The 20,517-nt window shown below is 37.4% G+C and overlaps 1 protein-coding gene across 3 annotated transcripts in view; it reads right to left on the minus strand.

Moving 5' to 3' along the window:
• The window catches only part of DNAI4 (dynein axonemal intermediate chain 4), a 105,305-nt gene that overhangs the window by 18,805 nt on the left and 65,983 nt on the right, over positions 1-20,517 (minus strand). For all 3 annotated transcript variants that reach the window (XM_088835367.1, XM_055403964.2, XM_088835368.1), the window contains 5 exons: positions 11,248-11,456; positions 5,682-5,768; positions 3,958-4,109; positions 1,794-1,951; positions 1,052-1,173 (listed from right to left, as the gene is read on the minus strand). In XM_088835367.1, the coding sequence (XP_088691493.1) occupies positions 1,052-1,173; positions 1,794-1,951; positions 3,958-4,109; positions 5,682-5,768; positions 11,248-11,456 (728 nt within the window). The remainder of the gene's footprint in view (positions 1-1,051; positions 1,174-1,793; positions 1,952-3,957; positions 4,110-5,681; positions 5,769-11,247; positions 11,457-20,517) is intronic.

Consider the following 20,517-nt stretch of genomic DNA (forward strand, 5'->3'; position numbering starts at 1 on the left):
AAAAATAATAAAAGCCTGAACTATAAGAATAGTAGGCTTGGACTAAAAGAAGTAGGATGATAAAACCTAAATGTCATTTGGGTGATAGAGTAGAATAGAGTAAGAACTCAAGTTTTGGTTTGCATAAGTAGGTGAATAATGATATCATTAAAGAGATGAGTCATATTACATATAATAGAAAATATATAGGAAATATTTTCTTGTAAGAGTCACAGTGGCTGAATTTTCTGATTCCAGAGAGCCTCCAGGTAAAGAGAATTAGAAAAGCAGAACTTTACTAACAGTGCTCTGATTTCATTTTGGTCTTGATAGGAGAAGGCACTGGCAAGCCATTCCAGTACTCTTGCCTAGAAAATCCCATGGATGGAGGAGCCTGGTAGGCTGCAGTCCATGGGGTCGCTAAGGGTCGGACACGACTGAGCGACTTCACTTTCACTTTTCACTTTCACACATTGGAGAAGGAAATGGCAACCCACTCCAGTGTTCTTGCCTGGAGAATCCCAGGGACGGGGGAGCCTGGTGGGCTTCCGTCTATGGGGTCACACAGATACGACTGAAGTGACTTAGCAGCAGCAGCAGGCATAATCTGAAGTGGTTTTCCCAATTCCCAGAATCATGAGTCACCACTCACAGTGAGATATGGAAGACTATAGAGTGGATTTGGTTTCTGTCACTATGATAGAGCTCTTGGGGCAAGGTGGGGCATTCAAGTTAAAATGAGCAATTGAGTAGATAATCCTTCTATTGTTGCTCAGAAACACAGACCTTTCCTCTAAAATGCAGATGAAGGACAGCCAACTGGAAGTGCCATTTCACCTTAGGCTGATACCTAAGTTTGTTAGTTTTCTGCTTACAAGGCACAATATTTATTAACATGCTAACCGTTTGTTTTTGGCCATGAGACAGGTGTGATCTTAGCTCCCTGACCAGGGACTGAACCTGCACCTCCTGCCTTGGAAAGTGAAATCTCAACCACTGGACTGCCAGGGAAGTCCCTAGCTTTATATCTTAATACACTTCAATGACTAGAAGTTGTATTGAAATAACTTACCTTGGGATGAAAAGCAAAACACATTCCAGGAGCCTGTCGAGATATCAAAGCTTCACCTTTCTTTTCCTTTTCCCCTCCTTTTTTGCTGGTGCTAGTAGCCGTTCGCCTCAAGCGCATCAAATCTTCAAAGAAAAAATAGATACCTTATCTACTGTGTGCAAAAGTATTGTAGATATAATACGTCCCTTCTGCAAACAATATGAGTTCTGCCATTCTTTGCATATCATTCAGTTAAAATAAGCAAATACCAGAGTTAGATGCTTAGCAAAATGATCAAGCCCAGTTTTTCTCTTATTTAGTCAAACCTAAATTTACCACCTTTTATACATTCTAAAGGAGATCAATCCTGGGTGTTCATTGGAAGGACTGATGCTAAAGCTGAAACTCCAGTACTTTGGCCACCTCATGTGATGAGTTGACTCACTGGAAAAGACTCTGATGCTGGGAAGGATTGGGGGCAGGAGGAGAAGGGGACGACAGAGAATAAGATGGCTGGATGGCATCACCGACTCGATGGACATGAGTTTGAGTGAACTCTGGGAGTTGGTAATGGACAGGGAGACCTGGCATGCTGTGATTTATGGGGTCGCAAAGAGTCGGACACGACTGTGAACTGAACTGATACATTGTTCAGTAGGAATTTTTAATTCAGTACATAACAAGAGAAATATAATTTGTTGTGGGGTGTGTGTGTGTGTGAGAGAGAGAGAGAGAGAGTGTGAGTGCATTTATTTATTTTTACCATGACAGTCCAGTCCTTTCCGTATAATCCATTTAGAGATTCTTCCATCCGCTGATATAGAAACTAGTATTTCTCTTTTGTCATCCCCTGTTGTCCCTCGATCTTGTTCTATCCACTGCAGTTGCCATACAGGTCCCAAGTGTTTTTGAGGTGATTCACTAAAGCAAGGAAATCACTGAGTAGAAAATCATAATTTTTAAAAAGACTTGTAATACTAAGTGATAAGGACAACTCCCTAAAGCATCATGACTTACTTACAGAACGATGCTTTTATTGTTCTGGACTGGACTTCAACTTTAAATATTTTGAAAATCAGGGGAAAAAATACTTTTCTAATCTTCATTGATGCTTTTCTCATTTCTTACAAAAAGAAAATTTTATTGCTATCATAACAGGAATATAAGAGCAAATATTTCTTTTAAGAATCTACTTCTTTTACTCTGTTCACTTACTTTTTCCTAGTTGTGTAAATTTATTTAGATACATTAAATATAAGTATCTCCATTTTTACAAGGATATTTCTCATAGTTTAAATAAGTAAGTCATTTAAGTCCTATTCGAGTAAATAGTTACTTCACCCTTCTTATATTTCAGCATTGTCCACTGGCTTGATTCTCCTGAAGGCTGAGATTTAAAATTTTTCTGAAAAATTAAAATCACTTCTCCTATTACTACTTTCCTGTCTGATTAATGGGTTGCTTTGTTCCTAGTACTGACTCTCTTGATTTTTTATGTGAATCCTCCAAAGCAAAAGTGCTGAATACTTTTAAATCTAGATATATTTGATTATTTGGTAAAAGTTACAAATCTTCTGCCCAGAAATAAACACAAGGCTCACACTCACAAAACTATGCAAATAATTTCAAAATTAAGCTAATAAACACCTGCTTTAAAGCCTATTTCCAATTCTTCTGAAGTTTATTCAAACACTAATATGAATATATAACCTCATTTTTGTTCCACTAGTATCAGGTTTATTATAAAAACTTGAGGTTTCTTTCAATCTATTTCACCTTAAACCTTTTTATTTTCTCGATATGTCACATTATTTCTTTCATTTATAAAATGAAAGTTCTTAAAATCTAATGCACATCATGGTGATCATAGTTCATAATACTATGTTGCATACATGAAATTTGCTAAAAGAGTAGATCTTAAGTGTTCTCACCACACACAAAAAAGTGGTAACTACGTGAGGCTGTTGTTGTTTAGTCACTAAGTCATGTCTGACACTTTGTGATGAAATAGACTGTGGCCCACCAGGCTCCTCTGTCCATGGGATTTTCCAGCAAGAATAATGGAGTGGATTGCCATTTCCTTCTCCAGGTATGTGAGATTATGGATGCATTAATTAATTTGATTGCACTAATCATTTCACAATGTATACATACAGTAAATCATCACACGGTACACTTAATCATATTGTACAACCTGGATGTGAGAGTTGGACTGTGAAGAAAGCTGATCGCAGAAGAATTGATGCTTTTGAACTGTGGTGTTGGAGAAGACTCTTGAGAGTCCCTTGTACTGCAAGGAGATCCAACCAGTCCATTCTAAAGGAGATCAATCCTGGGTGTTCATTGGAAGGATTGATGCTAAAGCTGAAACTGCAATACTTTGGTCACCTCATGTGACGAGTTGACTCACTGGAAAAGACTCTGATGCTGGGAAAGGTTGGGGGCGGGAGGAGAAGGGGACGACAGAGAATGAGATGGCTGGCATCACCGAGTCTGTGGACATGAGTTTGAGTGAACTCCGGGAGTTGGTGATGTACAGGGAGGCCTGGCGTGCTGTGATTCATGGGGTCGCGGAGAGTCGGACACGACTGAGCGACTGAACTGAACTGAACTGAACTGAAATAAACTCAATTTTTATTTGTCAATTATACCTCAATAAAGCTGGAAAAAATTTTAGCTTTTTAAAAAGCTGCAGCATACACCAAAAGAAGTTTGTTGGTGAGCAGGCAGAAAAGATGATAAAGAGATGTTAAAGCTGAGCACTCCAGCTGGAGAGACGATATGATAAATTATCAAACGTTCGAAAGGTAATGGTATCACTCTCAATAACAGTATAAACATTCACTCAAAACTAAATAATATTAATTTTTTCTTCTCCCGAAAAAAAGTACATGTTATATATTTATATAATTTTTGGATTTTCTCACCTACTATCCAGAACTGGAAGGTTACTGTTGTTTTGTACATTATAAATTGCAATAGTGCCATTGTGATAGCCAACTGCTAAAAGGTTAGGTGAGCCGATTGAAAAATCCACAGCAGTAACTCCACATGGACTCTGATAAGTACGTTCTGGCCACTGAATAAAAAAAATGTATTATATTACAATTTAAACTTGGTTTTATAGACCACAGTACAGGAGGGTGTGATCGTGACTCAAGACTAGGCTGATGGCAGTGGCGATGTGAGGAGAGTTAACCTGCATTCAGTTACTCTTAACTTCCTGTATACATGAGAACAAAACTTCAATTGGTCATTTCCTTTATTTTGATGAATCCTCAGAGCTCAGTAATTTAGCAAAATACAGCATGTAGCTCTACAGTAATTATCATTTTGGGTAATCTTCCAATAGCATTTTCCATCACAGGTCTACATTCTCAAAAATACAAATAATAGCCACCAAATAAATTATCCTGCATATATTCCTATCTCCCAGTATCTGTTTCTAATGCTTGTGTTATCTAATCATTTCTAAATAAGGATAGAAGAAGCTCTAAAACTTTCTAAGTTACTCTTTTCTACAACTCTGTCAAGAGTTTTATTGTTTTGTTTGAACGTCCAATTCTAATCCTTTCTTGTTTCTACATGGAAAAGAAGTCAACTTGCTATTGATGAATTCTGTCAATCCTTCCACATGTTTAAAATTGCTTCTTCCTTTCTTTTAGGCTATATAAACCCAACTTCATGCGAAGAGTTGACTCACTGGAAAAGACTCTGCTGCTGGGAAAGATTGGGGGCGGGAGGAGAAGGGGACAACAGAGAGTGAGATGGCTGGATGGCATCACAGACTCGATGGACATGAGTTTGAGTGAACTCCGGGAGTTGGTGATGGACAGGGAGGCCTGGCGTGCTGTGATTCATGGGGTCGCAAAGAGTCAGACACAACTCACTGACTGAACTGAGCTGAACTGAAACCCAACTTCCTAACAGATGAGGGTTATTTATGAGAACTCCCAATTATTTTTCTTTGCCTTTCTGGTCTTTTTTAAAGTAGTCCACTTTACATTTCTGTTGTAAAGTAAAACTAAGGGTAAAGGGACTTCCCTGGCAGTCCAGTGGTTAACACTGCTTCCACTGCAAGGGGTGCAGGTTTGATCCCTGGTCAGGGTACTTAAGATCCCACATGGTGTGATTAAAAAAAAACAAAACTAAAGGTAAACCTGTAAGTGACAGATTGACTAGAGCTATTTAGCAAAAAACATAACTGATTCGTGTTCATTTCTTTAAAAATTCATAACAGTAAGATATTATATGAATCTATTTTACATCTATTGAGGAAAACAGAAATTTATCTTATAAAGTGATGAGTTATTCATATATAAAGAAAAACAATCCAATAGTAAATGAAATAATTTTTAAAATTTGCATTTGCAAATATTTTTCTTTATAACAGGCAGTGATATACAATAATGGTTCAGCCCTGGATCATCAGGTCTAACATCACATAGTAGTGAATTTACTTTATCCTATAAAGTATCAGAATAAGTTTTAATTATTTAATTGTTATAGATTTAAACCAAAGAAAATAAAGTCTTGCATGATAAAACTTCCTTGACATTGCTTAATTATCAAATACAACAATCTACTACTTTACGAGAATTATGTCAACATTTAATTAAATAAAAATAGATCTTATTCCTGCTCAAGTTACCATGGGGTTCTTTATTGACCAACAGCAGGCCAATCCTCTTTTTTGCTCCTTAAATCCAAAGTGTCCATAGCCAACAGCCAAAAGGTCCTGAAAATCAGAAAAATTCAAACTAAGAGAGGATACCATAAAAATATTGGCAAATGTATGAAGGTGTATATTAATGAACTGTGTTCAGTTCAGTCGCTCAGATGATATTTTAATTAAGTTTAAAAAAACACCATATGCCATCTATTTTCACTCTACATTTCCATCTTCCTAAGCAAAATCACAACAATAATCACATTTTCAGACTGAAAAATAAGTACTCAAAAAGAACCAATTGCTAACAAGCTCTTTTACCTATTGAGATAATCTTCAAAAATTGTATTATTACATTATAGTCTCCTATGGGTTTGTAAGGATGATCTAATTTTTTCAAATGTAAAATAGAAGACATTTAAATTTAAAGTGAGGTGCTATGCACTGAATTGTGTCTCCTCTCCTAAAAGTCATTTGTGGAAGTCCTAACCCCTAAGAATATGTGATTATATTTGGAAATAGCACATTTAGGAGGTTATTAAGGTTAAACGAGTCTAGGAGGGTGGGGTCCTCATTCGATAGGATTGGGTTCCTTAGGAAAAGAGGAAGAAACCTAAGAGCCCTTTCTCTCCATCACGTGAGGCTACAGTCAAGCCTGGAAGAGAGCCTTACCCAGGAAATGAATCAGCCTCCAGAACTGTAAGAAATAAACTTCCGTTGTTTAAGCCACTCAGTCTATGGTGTTTTGTTATGGCAGCTTCAGCTGATTAATACTGCAGGTCATTTCCAGAAATGCTTTTATAATTGACCCTTGAACAATATGAGTTTGAACTGTGTAGGTCTACTTATAAATGAATTCTTTTAAACAAATATATTAAAACATTTTTCAGAGATTTGTAACTATTTGAAAAAATTCACAGAAAAAACTGCATAGCCTAGAAATCCAAAACATTAAGAAAAAGATTTTTCATGAACGTATAAAATGTATATAGATAATAGTTTACTCCTTTGATAGGCATAAGTGAACATTTAATACAAAATTAATAATGTATTCATTATATTACTGTTTTATAACTTTGCTTTCAAAGAATTATATATTACCATATAGTATGCCTCACTCTCATAATTGAAGAAACTGTATATCAGCTTATCATCACAGGTAAGTAGCTTTTTTTTAGGGTAACAATGTTTCCAATACAGCATTATGAATATGACTATAATACTGTATGTCATTGAAATTTTATAACAATTTGTTCATTAGTGTATAGGCTATCCTAAAGCAATCATATCAATTACAATAGGCTACCATAAAGCAATCATATTGCTGCTTCTTTGTCATCAATATATAAATCACTATACTTGAAAAAAAATGAATTTTTCATATTATCTTTTCATCTTTGATGTCTAAGTAACACATGTAACATCTACAGTGTTTTGCATCATCTAAGACAATACTGATGTAGGCACTGACAGACAATTCATCTGTTAAATGAATGACATATACTTAACAGTGTTGCTAAATACAGTACAGTACTATAAATGTTGATCCATTAATCTGTTGATCATAGAAAAAGCAAGAGTTCCAGAAAAACATCTACTTCTGCTTTATGGACTACGCCAAAGCCTTTGACCATGTGGATCACAACAAACTGTGGAAAATTCTTAAAGAGATGGGAACACCAGACCATCTGCCTCCTGAGAAATCTGTATGCAGGTTAAGAAGCAACAGTTAGAACCGGACATGGAACAATGAACTGGTTCCAAATTGTGAAAGGAGTATATTGTCATCCTGCTTATTTAACTTATATTTGGAGTACATTATGCAAAATGCTTGGCTGGGTGAAACACAAGCTGAAATCAACACTGCTGGGAGAAATATCAGTAAACTCAGATACACAGATGATACCACTCTTATGGCAGAAAGCAAAGAACTAAAGAGCCTCTTGATGAAAGTGAAAGAGGAGAGTGAAAAAGTTGGCTTAAAACTCAACATTAGGAAAACTAAGGTCATGGCATCCGGTCCTATCACTTCATGGCAAACAGATAGGGGAACAATGGAAACAGTGATAGACTTTATTTTCTTGGGCTCCAAAATCACGGCAAATGGTGACTGCAGCCATGAAATTAAAAGACACTTGCTCCCTGGAAGAAAAGCTATGAGCAACCTAGACAAAATATTAAAAAGCAGAGACATTACTTTGCTGACAAAGGTCTGTCTAGCCAAAGCTATGGTTTTTTCCAGTAATTATGTATGGGTGTGAGAGTTGGACTATAAAGAAAGCTGAGCGCTGAAGAATTGATCTTCTGATCTTTTTGAACTTTGGTGTTGGAGAAGACTCTTTAGAGTCTCTTGGATTACAAGGAGATCCAACCAGTCCATCCTAAAGGAAATCAGTCCTGAATATTCATTGGAAGGACTGATGCTGAAGCTGTAACTCCAATACTTTGGCCACCTGATGTGAAGAACTGGCTCATTGGAAAAGACCCTGATGCTGGAAAAGACTGAAGGCAGGAGGAGAAGGGGATGACAGAGGATGAGATGGCTGGATGGTATCACCGACTTGATGGATATGAGTTTGAGCAAGTTCCAGGAGTTGGTGATGGACAGGGAAGCCTGGCATGCTGCAGTCCATGGTGTTGCAAAGAGTCAGACAGGACTGAGTGACTGAACTGGCTGAACTGACTATAAATGTATTTTCTCTTTCTTATTATTTTTATTAATAATATTTTCTTTCCCCTAGCTTGCTTTATTGTAAGATTACAGTTTATAATACATATAACACACAAAATATGTGTTCACTGACCGTTTATGTTTGGTAATACTTTCAGTCGACAGTAGGCTATTAGTTAAGTTTTGGGGTAGTCAAAATTTACACTTAGATTTTTAACTGCATAAAAGGTTGGCACCCCAAACCCCCTTTTGTTCAAGGTCAACTGTATAAGTACATATGCACAAAAGTTTAATTATCAAACAAACCCAGACTTTTCTTTGTAATCAGAAAGAATACAAAGACAGTCATGGCAAGCCACTCCAGTACTATTGCCTAGAAAATCCCATGGATGGAGGAGCCTGGTAGGCTGCAGTCTGTGGGGTCGCTAAGGGTCGGACACGACTGAGCGACTTCACTTTCACTTTTCACTTTCCACTTTCACACATTGGAGAAGAAAATGGCAACCCACTCCAGTGTTCTTGCCTGGAGAATCCCAGGGACGGGGGAGCCTGGTGGGCTTCCGTCTATGGGGTCACACAGAGTCGGACACGACTGAAGTGACTCAGCAGCAGCAGCAACCTGTCACTATCCTACCTCCCAATCAACATCATGTCTCCGCAGTTCTCTCTGTCTCAAAATACTCTTCATCAATAACCTTGACATTGACAAACTCTTATTCATCTCTTTTAGACTCAGCATAGACGTCAATTCCTCTAAGAAGCATTCACAACCCTCTCTCATGTGTTCCTATGGTATTATTTTTCCTTGTTAAAGCACACAGGAAACTAGTGTATGGCCAGGACCTACATGTGACTAAATTACTACTGTATCTCCAGTGCTTTAACAGAGTTTCTCCACAGAGTTAATACTCAACAAATATTTACAGAATTAATTAATAAATATTATGGATGCCATCTGTCATATTTTTAGCTTCATTTAAAATTAACTTTATTCTAAATACCAATATATTAATTTTTAGCTGTGAGTATATTGTTTCTTAAAATGATTCATCTGTCTTTACCCAGTTATTATTGATTTATTAAATTTCACTTATCTACAAGATGTTCCCTAATATGGTTTTATAAAGACAAATCCACACTAAAAGTATTTTATTTTATTCAAAATAATACACATAATTTAAGTAACGTGTTATTTAGGTTTTGACAAAAATGACTATAGTCTTATTTTTCATTTAAAATTTTTTATTGGAGTAGAGTTGATTTATAATGTTTTGTTAATTTCAGGTTGATTATAGGTTTTTAATAGCCGTAACGACTATCATGTTTGCACACAGTACCTTATAAGGTATAGCGATAAAACAAGGCTAATTCTTAAAAGACGCATAAAACAATACAGTTTAAACAAATTAGTTCTGATGACTTTAAACATACATCAGGGACCTCTCTGGTGGTCCAGTGGTTGGGGGTCCACTTCCCAATGCAAAGTATATGGGTTCAATCCCTGGTTGAGAACTGGAATTCCACACATTGTGGGACAACTCAGCCTGAGCCAAATAGCAGCAACCAAGAAAAAGATGCTGCAACTAGCACCCCGTGAGGCCAAAACAAATAAATATTTCTCAAAAAGGACCAAAAAAAAAGTTATTCCAGGAGCACTAGTTGACAATCATGTCTTCAGAACCAGTTTATAAATCTCAGAAAAAAATAACTCTCATTACTCTATAATCATTCTTTTCTTTTACAAGAAAACATACTGTTCCCCAGCTTGATGATTCATTTAATTTTCTTCAAGATGATTTTTAACAGAGCAGTACTAAAGGGCGTCCCTAATAGCTCAGCTGGTAAAGAATCCGCCTGCAATGAGGGAGACCTGGGTTTGATCCCTAGGTTGAGAAGATCCCTGGAGAAGGGAAAGACTACCCACTCCAGTATTCTGGCCTGGAGAATTCCATGGACTGTATAGCCCATAGGGTCACAAAGAGTCGGACAAGACTGAGTGACTTTCACTTCACTTTCACTGAAAGCAAGAACTCTGGAGCTGGATGTCTCGGTTTGAATTCTGTTTCACTTACTGGTTATATAACTTTGGGCAAGTTATCCTTTCTGTGCTTCAGTGCAACATAATGAGGAAAATAGTACCTTATTCATAGAGTTGTGATAATACAAGTAAAACGTTTACGATAGTGCCTGGTACATAGTAGGTGCTATTTAAGTATCCACTGTAGTATTAGTTTCTTAAGGAATCTCAAAATTATTTTGCACTTTACAGGGTCACTGGATTAAGCTGTTATTGTTGTTATTTAGTCGCTAAGTCATGTCTGACTCTTTTTTGACCTCATGGATTAAGTACATACTTCCAAATATGGTTTCTTTAAAGAGAATACAAATTTGGGTGCATGAATTTGGTTAACATATTAAACTAAATAAACGTATATTATTTTTGTGTTCTCTTCTCAACATCTGACATAGATTTAGCCATGTTCCAAGTATATCTCTTAAAATAAAAATGGTAACATTTTCATATTAAAGAAGAAAAAACATTGTTTTCTAGCTGTTGCATTTCCCCCCTTTTTAAATATAAACTTGTTTTCAAAGGAATTTTAAAACTAGGGGTTATGTCAATTTTAATCCCTTGCCTAACAGATGAGAAAAAAAAAATCATTAGTGTTATACTTGGTGCTGTTGCTGCTGCTGCTAAGTCGCTTCAGTCGTGTCCGACTCTGTGCGACCCCATAGACGGCAGCCGACCAGGCTCTGCCGTCCCTGGGATTCTCCAGGCAAGAACACTGGAGTGGGTTGCCATTTCCTTCTCCAGTTATACTTGGTAAGTGCCCTTAAATGCTAGAGACAGAATTATTAAAGCATTTGATAACTTACTGGATTTGCTTTATTCCAGGCAAGGCTGCTCACATTAAGGCCTTTGGTTAGGTCACAGGAAAAGGACCAAAGTCGTTCCAAATTGGCTGGTACTGTTGATTGTTCTGAATCTATTTCTAAATCTTCTTCCTCTTCCTTCTTAGCCTCTTCTTCGACCACTTCAAGTTTTCCATCTACTAAAAAATCTCCGGGCTCTTCAGGTTCTGGTTCTAAAATTAAATCAAATGAAAAGAAGATCATGGTGCTCTACACCCATCTGCTAAAATTTCAAAAGAACAGCTCTATCTACCACTGATACTTCAGACACCACTGGATCTGCTAGGTCATAAGGCCCAAGGGACAAAGCACCTAGAACAGCAGCCTGAACCTGCTGCGGAATATTCTGTTGTTCTGAGCCCCACTCAAAGCTATTGACTTCTCAGATCACTGAGTAAATGAACCAGAATAATACCCAAATGAGGAATGTGTTGCCTCTAAAATGCAAAGACGGCTTCCCTTGTGGCTCAGTCAGTTAGAAATCTGCCTGCAATGCAGGAGACCCAGGTTCAATCCCTGAGTCAGGAAGATGCCCTGGAGAAGGAAATGGCAACCCACTCCAGTATTCCTGACTGGGAAATCCCATGCACAGAGGAGCCTGGTGGGCTACAGTCCATGGAGTTGGAAATAGTCGAACACGACTTAGCGACTAAACCACCGCCAACGAAATGCAAAGAGATGCACTAGGAATGCGTCTGTCTCTCTCTCTCTCTCTCTTTTTTTCATTGCAGAGGACTCAGATGCAACCACATATCTTTTATCTTAGAAGGTATATCTTGACATATTCTACTGGACCCTTGGAAATTTCACTGAGGTGGAAGGCCCCTGAAATTTTGTCAGATTTACTTCTCACCCTCTGACATGCAAATGTCTTGCCAGTAAGTTTACTTCTTGTTCATTAGGTCCAATCAACATAATACCATCAGTGTAATGGACCAGTGCAATGTCCTGCTGAAGGGAAAGCTTGCTGCAGTCTAAATTATAACATAAAGCAGAACAGTGAAGGTGTACTGCTGACCTGGCCAGCTGAGAGCAAATAGCTTTGGTTTTCCCAACAAGTACTGAAAAGGAAAAGCATCAGCAGCTATACACTATGCACCACAAGTTGTGTTAGTTTGCTCAGGCAATGAGACTCTAACTGAAATACTAGCTGCAACTGGAGTAACCACCTGGTTAAGCTTACAATAATCCACTGTTACCCTCTAAGAGTCATATGTTTTCCATGTAAGCCAGATAGATGAGTTGAACGGTGGGAGTCAACATTCCTGCATATTTCAAGTCCTTGATGGTAGTATTAATCTCTGAGATCCCTCCAGAAACGTGGCATTGCTATGGTTTACTATTTTCATAGGTATAGACAGCTCTAGTGGCTTCCACTTCGCCCTTTCCTCTCAAATTAGCTCCCACTCCACAAGCCAAGGATCACATGGGGGATTCTGCCAGTTTCTAAATATTTCTATTTCAAGTATACATTCTGGAACAGGGAAAATAACTGCAGAATGATGGGTAGACACACTGTGAGATGAACCTGAACTAAAATTATGTTGATCACCTGATTTTAAGTCCTAGTGAACCCCAGTGATGTTTTGGGTCTCCCTGAGTTAGTGTGAACTCAGAGCCAGTGTTCAGTAATCCATGAGATTTCTGATGATTTCCTTATCCACAACATATAGTCCTTCTGATAAAATGCTATAGATCTTTATGGAGAAAGCTGGGGTAAGTGTTAACAGTACACACTCTTGGCAATGTAGCGAGATACATTCTCAAAGTGACCCAGTCTCCGCTTCATTCAAGACATTCTGGTTCTACAAACTGGCTCAATTCTAGGAATAGGTTAAGGGGCTGTGACTTTGTTTTTTTGGTGTTTCAAATTAGAAACACTTGACCTAGAACTTTACTGCTTATACAGATTAAGTGAGAATTTATAAGATGACCGTCTGTTTTGGGATGAATTGTTTCTCTCCAAAATTCATATATTGAAGTCATAATGACTCAGAGGTAAAGAATCCAACTATGATGCAGGAGACATAGGTTTGATCCCTGAGTCAGGAAGATCCCCTGGAGAAGGGATTGGCTACCCACTCCAGTCACCACCTGGTTAAGCTGGTGGTGACTAGGAAATTCCATGGACAGAGAAGCCTGTAGGGCGTCAGTCCATAGGGTGGCAAAGAGTTGCACAAGTCTGTGTGACACACAGAGCACACACAAGAATGTAGTATGTCAGAATGTAACAATATTTTGAGAAAGGATTTTGAAGTGGTGATTACATTAAAATTAGACCATTAGAGAGGGTCCCAATCCATTGATTGATATCCTTATAAAACAGGAAATTTAGATACACCCCAAGAAAGACAAGGGATGAACACACATAGAGAAAAGACCATGTAAAGAGGCAGCCAGAGGGTGAACATCTGCAAACCAAAGAGAGAGGCCTCAGAGGAAACCAACCCTGCTGGTACCTTGATCTTGGACTTTCTGCCTCTAGAATTGTGAGGAAGTAAATGTGTGTTGTCTAAGTCTTTAGTCAGATCTATATATTGCAAACATATTCTTCTAGTCTGTTGCTTGAATTTCCCCCTGCATTTTCCTACTATCAGCAGTGTTATTCAAAGAGCAGACATTTTAACTCTTGCAAAAGTCTTATTAATTTTTTTCTTTTATGCCTTGGGATTTTGGGGCTTCCCAGGTGGCTCGGTGGTAAATAATCTGCCTGCCAATGCAGGAGATGCAGGTTCGATCCCTAGGTCGGAAAGATCTCCTGGAGAAGGGAATGACAATCCACTCCATTATTCTTGCCTGGAGAATACCATGGACAAAGGAGCCTGGTGGGCTACCGCCCATGGGGTCACAAAGAGTTGGACACGAATGAACACGCCTGCACTTGGGATTTTTGTGTATTAAGTGTATCTTTTCTTCTGTTAAAATCAAATATTTTTTTCTTTTATTTTCTCCTATAACTTTATAGTTTTAATTTTTACATTTAAATCTATGGTCCATTCTGATTTAATTCATACATTTAATAGGAGGTGAAGAAGCCGAAGTTGAACTGTTCTATGAAGACCTACAAGACCTTTTAGAACTAACACCCAAAAAAGATGTCCTTTTCATTATAGGGGACTGGAATGCAAAAGTAGGAAGTCAAGAAACACCTGGAGTAACAGGCAACTTTGGCCTTGGAGCACGGAATGAAGCAGGGCAAAGGCTAATAAGAGTTTTGTCAAGAGAACACACTGGTCATAGCAAACACCCTCTTCCAAAAACACAAGAGAAGACTCTACACATGGACATCACCAGATGGTCAACACCAAAATCAGATTGATTATATTCTTTGCAACCAAAGATGGAGAAGCTGTATACAGTTAGCAAAAACAAGACCAGGAGCTGACTGTGGCTCAGATCATGAACTCCTTATTGCCAAATTCAGACTGAAATTGAAGAAAGTAGGGAAAACCACTAGACCATTCAGATATGACCTCAATCAAATCCCTTATGATTATACAGTGGAAGTGAGAAATAGATTGAAGGGACTAGATCTGATAGATAGAGTGCCTGATGAACTCTGGACCGAGGTTTGTGACATTGTACAGGAGACAGGGACCAAGACCATCCCCAGGGAAAAGAAATGCAAAAAAGCGAAATGGCTGTCTGAGGAGGTCTTACAAATAGCTGTGAAAAGAAGAGAAGCGAAAAGCAAAGGAGAAAAGGAAAGATATAAGCATCTGAATGCAGAGTTCCAAAGAATAGCAAGGAGAGATAAGAAAGCCTTCCTCAGCGATCAATGCAAAGAAATAGAGGAAAACAACAGAATAGGAAAAACAAGAGACCTCTTCAACAAAATTAGGGATTCCAAGGGAACATTTCATGCAAAGATGGGCTCGATAAAGGACAGAAAAGGTATGGACCTAACAGAAGCAGAAGATATTAAGAAGAGGTGGCAAGAATACACAGAACTGTACAAAAAAGATCTTCACGACCAAGATAGTCACGATAACGTGATTACTGACCTAGAGCCAGACATCTTGGAATGTGAAGTCAAGTGGGCCTTAGAAAGCATCACTATGAACAAAGCTAGTGGAGGTGATGGAATTCTAGTTGAGCTATTTCAAGTTTTGAAAGATGATGCTGTGAAAGTGCTGCACTCAATATGCCAGCAGATTTGGAAAACTCAGCAGTGGCCACAGGACTGGAAAAGATCAGTCTTCATTCCAATCCCAAAGAAAGGCAATGCCAAAGAATGCTCAAACTACCGCACAATTGCACTCATCTCCCACGCTAGTAAAGTCATGCTCAAAATTCTCCAAGCCAGGCTTCAGCAATATGTGAACCGTGAACTCCCAGATGTTCAAGCAGGTTTTAGAAAAGGCAGAGGCACCAGAGATCAAATTGCCAACATCCACTGGATCATGGAGAAAGCAAGAGAGTTCCAGAAAAACATCTATTTCTGCTTCATTGACTATGCCAAAGCCTTTGACTATGTGGATCACAATAAACTGTGGAACATTATGAAAGAGATGGGGATGCCAGACCACCTGACCTGCCTCTTGAGAAACCTGTATGCAGGTCAGGAAGCAACAGTCAGAACTGTACATGGAACAACAGACTGGTTCCAAATAGGAAAAGGAGTACGTCAAGGCTGTATATTGTCACCTTCCTTATTTAACTTATATGCTAACTTCCTTATTTAACTTATATCATGAGGAATGCTGGGCTGGAAGAAGCACAAGCTGGAGTCAAGTTTGCCGGGAGAAATATCAATAACCTCAGATATGCAGATGACACTACCCTTATGGCAGAAAGTGAAGAGGAACTCAAAAGCCTCTTGATGAAAGTGAAAGAGGAGAGTGAAAAGGTTGGCTTGAAGCTCAACATTCAGAAAACAAAGATCATGGCATCTGGTCCCATCACTTCATGGGAAATAGATGGAAAAACAGTGGAAACAGTGTCAGACTTTATTTTGGGGGGCTCCAAAATCACTGCAGAGGCTGATTGTAGCCATGAAATTAAAAGACGCTTACTCCTTGGAAGGAAAGTTATGACCAACCTTGATAGTGTATTGAAAAGCAGAGACATTACTTTGCCAACCAAGGTCCGTCTAGTCAAGGCTATGGTTTTTCCCGTGGTCATGTATGGATGTGAGAGTTGGACTGTGAAGAAAGCTGATCGCCGAAGAATTGATGCTTTTGAACTGTGGTGTTGGAGAAGACTCTTGAGAGTCCCTTGGACTGCAAGGAGATCCAACCAGTCCATTCTAAAGGAGATCAATCCTGGGTGTTCATTGGAAGGACTGATGCTAAAGATGAAACTGCAATACTTTGGCCACCTCATGCGACGAGTTGACTCACTGGAAAAGGCTCTGATGCTGGGAAAGGTTGGGGGTGGGAGGAGAAGGGGACGACAGAGAATGAGATGGCTGGATGGCATCACCGAGTCTGTGGACATGAGTTTGAGTGAAGTCCGGGATTTGGTGATGAACAGGGAGGCCTGGTGTGCTGTGATTCATGGGGTCGCGGAGAGTCAGACACGACTGAGCGACTGAACTGAACTGTACTGAACTGAAGGACTGAAGCTCATTTTTCTCCCCATAAGGATATCCAGTTCTTTCAGCACTGTTTTTAAAAGATCAACTTCTCTCTTGAATTGCCTTGACACGTTTTGTTAAAAATCAGTTAACCATATATGTCTGTGTTTATTTCTGGACTCACTAATCTGTTTCATCTATATGTCTACCCTAGACAAATATTCAGCTGTCTTGATTACTGTATCTTTATAGTCAGTCACCTGTAATATAGTAGGGTTAAGTCCTTCAACTTCATTATTCTGCTACAAAATTAACTTAGTTATTCCATGTCCTTTGCTTTACCATATAAAATATAGAATAATATTGTTGACTTAATGATCTTTAAAGAAATTTTAAATGGTGGGAAATGTCTCTTACTTTTATTCACATTTTCAAATTATAGCACTCTCCATTCTTTTCTGTAGATTCTAATTTCTGTTATTATTTTCTATCAGCCTGAAGAACTTCCTTAATTTTTTTTGCAATGCTGGTCTGCTGACAATGAATTCTCTCAGTTTTTGTTTGTCTGAACATGTTTTTACTTCACCTTGATTTTTTGAAGGATACTTTCGCTAGATATAGAATTTATAGCAAAAATATTATTTTTTAATTTTTAGTAAAAATATCATTGCATTGTTTTCTGGCTTCTGATATAGAACTAAGGGCATTATTAATTTCTCTCCTGTTATGTAATGCATTTTTTTTCTGGCAACTTTTACATTTTTTTTAATATAGTACTCATAATATGCCTCAGTGTGCTTTTCATTGTGTTTATCTTACTTGGGTTTCATTGAGCTTCTTATAATTATTGATTTAAAGTTTTTTCAAATATACAAAATTTCTAGCAATTCTTCCTTCAAATATCTTTCTGTTATTCCTCTTTATTCTACTACTACAATTCTAATTACATATATATTAAACCTCATGACCTTGGGACACAGGTCACCGAAGTTCTATTTTTTTAGACTTGTTTCTGTACTTTAATTTGGAATGTTCCTCTTGCTTGTCATTTAGCATTCTGTCAAATCCAAGCAGTAAGTTTTTTCATTTCAAGTACTTTGTATTGTATTTCATCTCTAGCAGTTCCATTTGGTCCTATATGTAGCTTTCATTACTATCATCACTATATTCTTATTTTTTCCTTTAAATCTTTAAGCATATTTTTAGAACTTATTCTTTAACAGACTTTATTTTTTAGAGTAGTTTTAGTTTCACAGCAAAACTGAACTCAAAATGAAGAGTTCCAATATACTCACACTCAGATTTACTCATAGACTTTTCCAGATCAACATCCTGCACCAGTAGTACAGTGTTACAACAAGTGAACTCCCAGTGACAAATTATTATCACTCAAAATCTATATAGTTCACTTTAAGATTTACTCTTGGTGTAGTACATTCTATGAATTTGGATGAGTGTACAATGAAATGTACCACCACTAGCTATTGCATTATAGTTTTATTGCTCTAAAAATCTTACATACTCTGCCTATTCATTTCTCCCAACCTCTAATCCCTGGAAACATCTGATCTTTTTACTGTTTCCAAACTTTTGCCCTTTCCAGAATGTCATATAGTTGGAGTGACAGCATATTTAGCCTTTTCAGATGGGCTTCCTTCACTTAGTAACATGCATTTAGATTTTGTCTGTGTCTGTTCGTGGCTTGATAATTCTTTTTAGTGCTGAATAATATTCTATTCTGGAATATTCTATTCCGGATTTACCAGAATTTTTTCATTCACCTTCTGAAGAACATCGTGTTTGCCTCCAAGTTTTGGAAGTTATGAATAAAGCTTCAATAAACATCTGTGTGCAGATTTTTGAGTGGAAATAAGTATTCAACTCCTTTGGGTTAATACCAAGGAGTACAGTTATGGACCATATGGTTACAATATGCTTAGTTTTGTAAGAAACTGCCAAACTATCCTCCAAAGTAGTTGAACTATTGTGCATCCCTACCAACATTAAATAAAGGTTTTTGTTGCTCCACATCTTAGCCAGCATTTGGCGGTATCAATGTTTTGGATTTTAGCTATTCATTGATGTTTTAATTTGAAATTCCTTAATGACATATAATGATGAACATCTTCTTAAACTTATTTGCCATTGGTATATCTCTTTGGTGAGGTGTCTATTAGGTCTTTTGTCTGTTTTTAAATTGTTATTTGTTTCCTTATTGTTGAGTTTTAAGAGATATTTGTATATTTTGGATGAGTTCTTTATCAGGTATGTCTTTTGTAAGAAGGGACTTGACTTCTCATTCTCTTGACAATGTCTTTCACAGAGAAGATTTTTTATTTTAATGAAGTCCAACTTATCAATTATTTCTTTTAATAGACTGTGCCTTTGGTGTCAAATCTAAAAAATCATCACCATATCCAAGGTTATCCAGATTTTTTTCCTATGTTGTCTTCTAGAAGTTTTATAGTTTTGCATATTTCATTGAAGTTTATGATCCATTTTGAGTTAATTTTTGTGAAGGGTATAAGGTCTGTATCTAAATTATTTATTTTGCCCATAAATATCCTGATGTTCCAGTATCATTTGTTGAAAAGACTATCTTTTTTTTTTTTTCATTATATTGCCATTCCTCTTTGGTCAAAGATCAGTTGACTATAATTATGTGGATCTATTTCTGGACTCTTTATTCTGTTCCATTGATCTATGTGTCTGTTCTTTCACCAGTACCACACTATCCTAACAACTGTAACTTTATAGTAACTCTTGAAGTTGGATGATGTCAGTCCTCCAACTTTTTTCTTCTTCTTCAATATTGTCTTGGCTATTCTGAGTATGATAGCGCTTTAAACGTTCTTATCTGTCTTTTACCATCTCAGTCACCTTTTTATCTGTTTCTACTGACTGACTTTTTTAGCTTTAGCTCACATTTTCCTGCTTATTTACACAGCTAGTAAATTTTTATTGGGTGCTGTGCATTATAAATGTTACAACAGCACTGAATGTCTGCATTGTGTTTTCTTCCACACAATACTGTATTGAAGTTTGTTTTGTTGAGCAGTTAACTTACTTTCAGATTAGCTTGAGTTTTAAAATTAGCTTTTAAAAATAGAAATTTTTTAATTAGCTAAAGAGTTTATTGGTGGGGATGATGGTCTAGTCTTCAATCTCGGGTTATTCGAGCTCTACTCTTAAGGTATGGCCATTCTGGATATTTACTGAATACCCTATTTCTACCCCCTGGCCAGTCAGAACTCAAATGTGTCGCAGCCCTGTATGAACTCTGAAGACTTTTTCACTTACAGCTTCCTGGTAGTTGTACTTTCCTTGCCTTCTGCAGTTTTAGTCTAACATACACAGCTTATGTTTCAGCCAAAGACTAAAGGATAGATTTATGGAGTTGTTTTTTTTCTCTCTACATAACTTCCTGATATCTGATTATTCCAATTACAGTCACCTCAGCCTCTTTGAACTCATCTGGATGTCATCATATGAGCAAAACTGCAACACTACTATGGTTCAACAGCCTGTCCTCTCCTAAGGTCTCATAATTATTTACATCCTAACTAAAAGCAGAACTACTATTTCTTCTTTTTTAAATGATCAGTGATATGTTCCAAATTTCTATGGTTGGCTTCCAGTCATTCTGGATTAACAGTATTAGACTTGTCCTCCTTCCATAAATAAATATAAAATTAGACTAGAAATATAAGATAAGT

This window comes from Moschus berezovskii, chromosome 4, assembly GCF_049115385.1.
Source record: "Moschus berezovskii isolate FMDL1 chromosome 4, NW_MosBer_1.0, whole genome shotgun sequence".
Lineage (NCBI taxonomy): Eukaryota > Metazoa > Chordata > Mammalia > Artiodactyla > Moschidae > Moschus > Moschus berezovskii.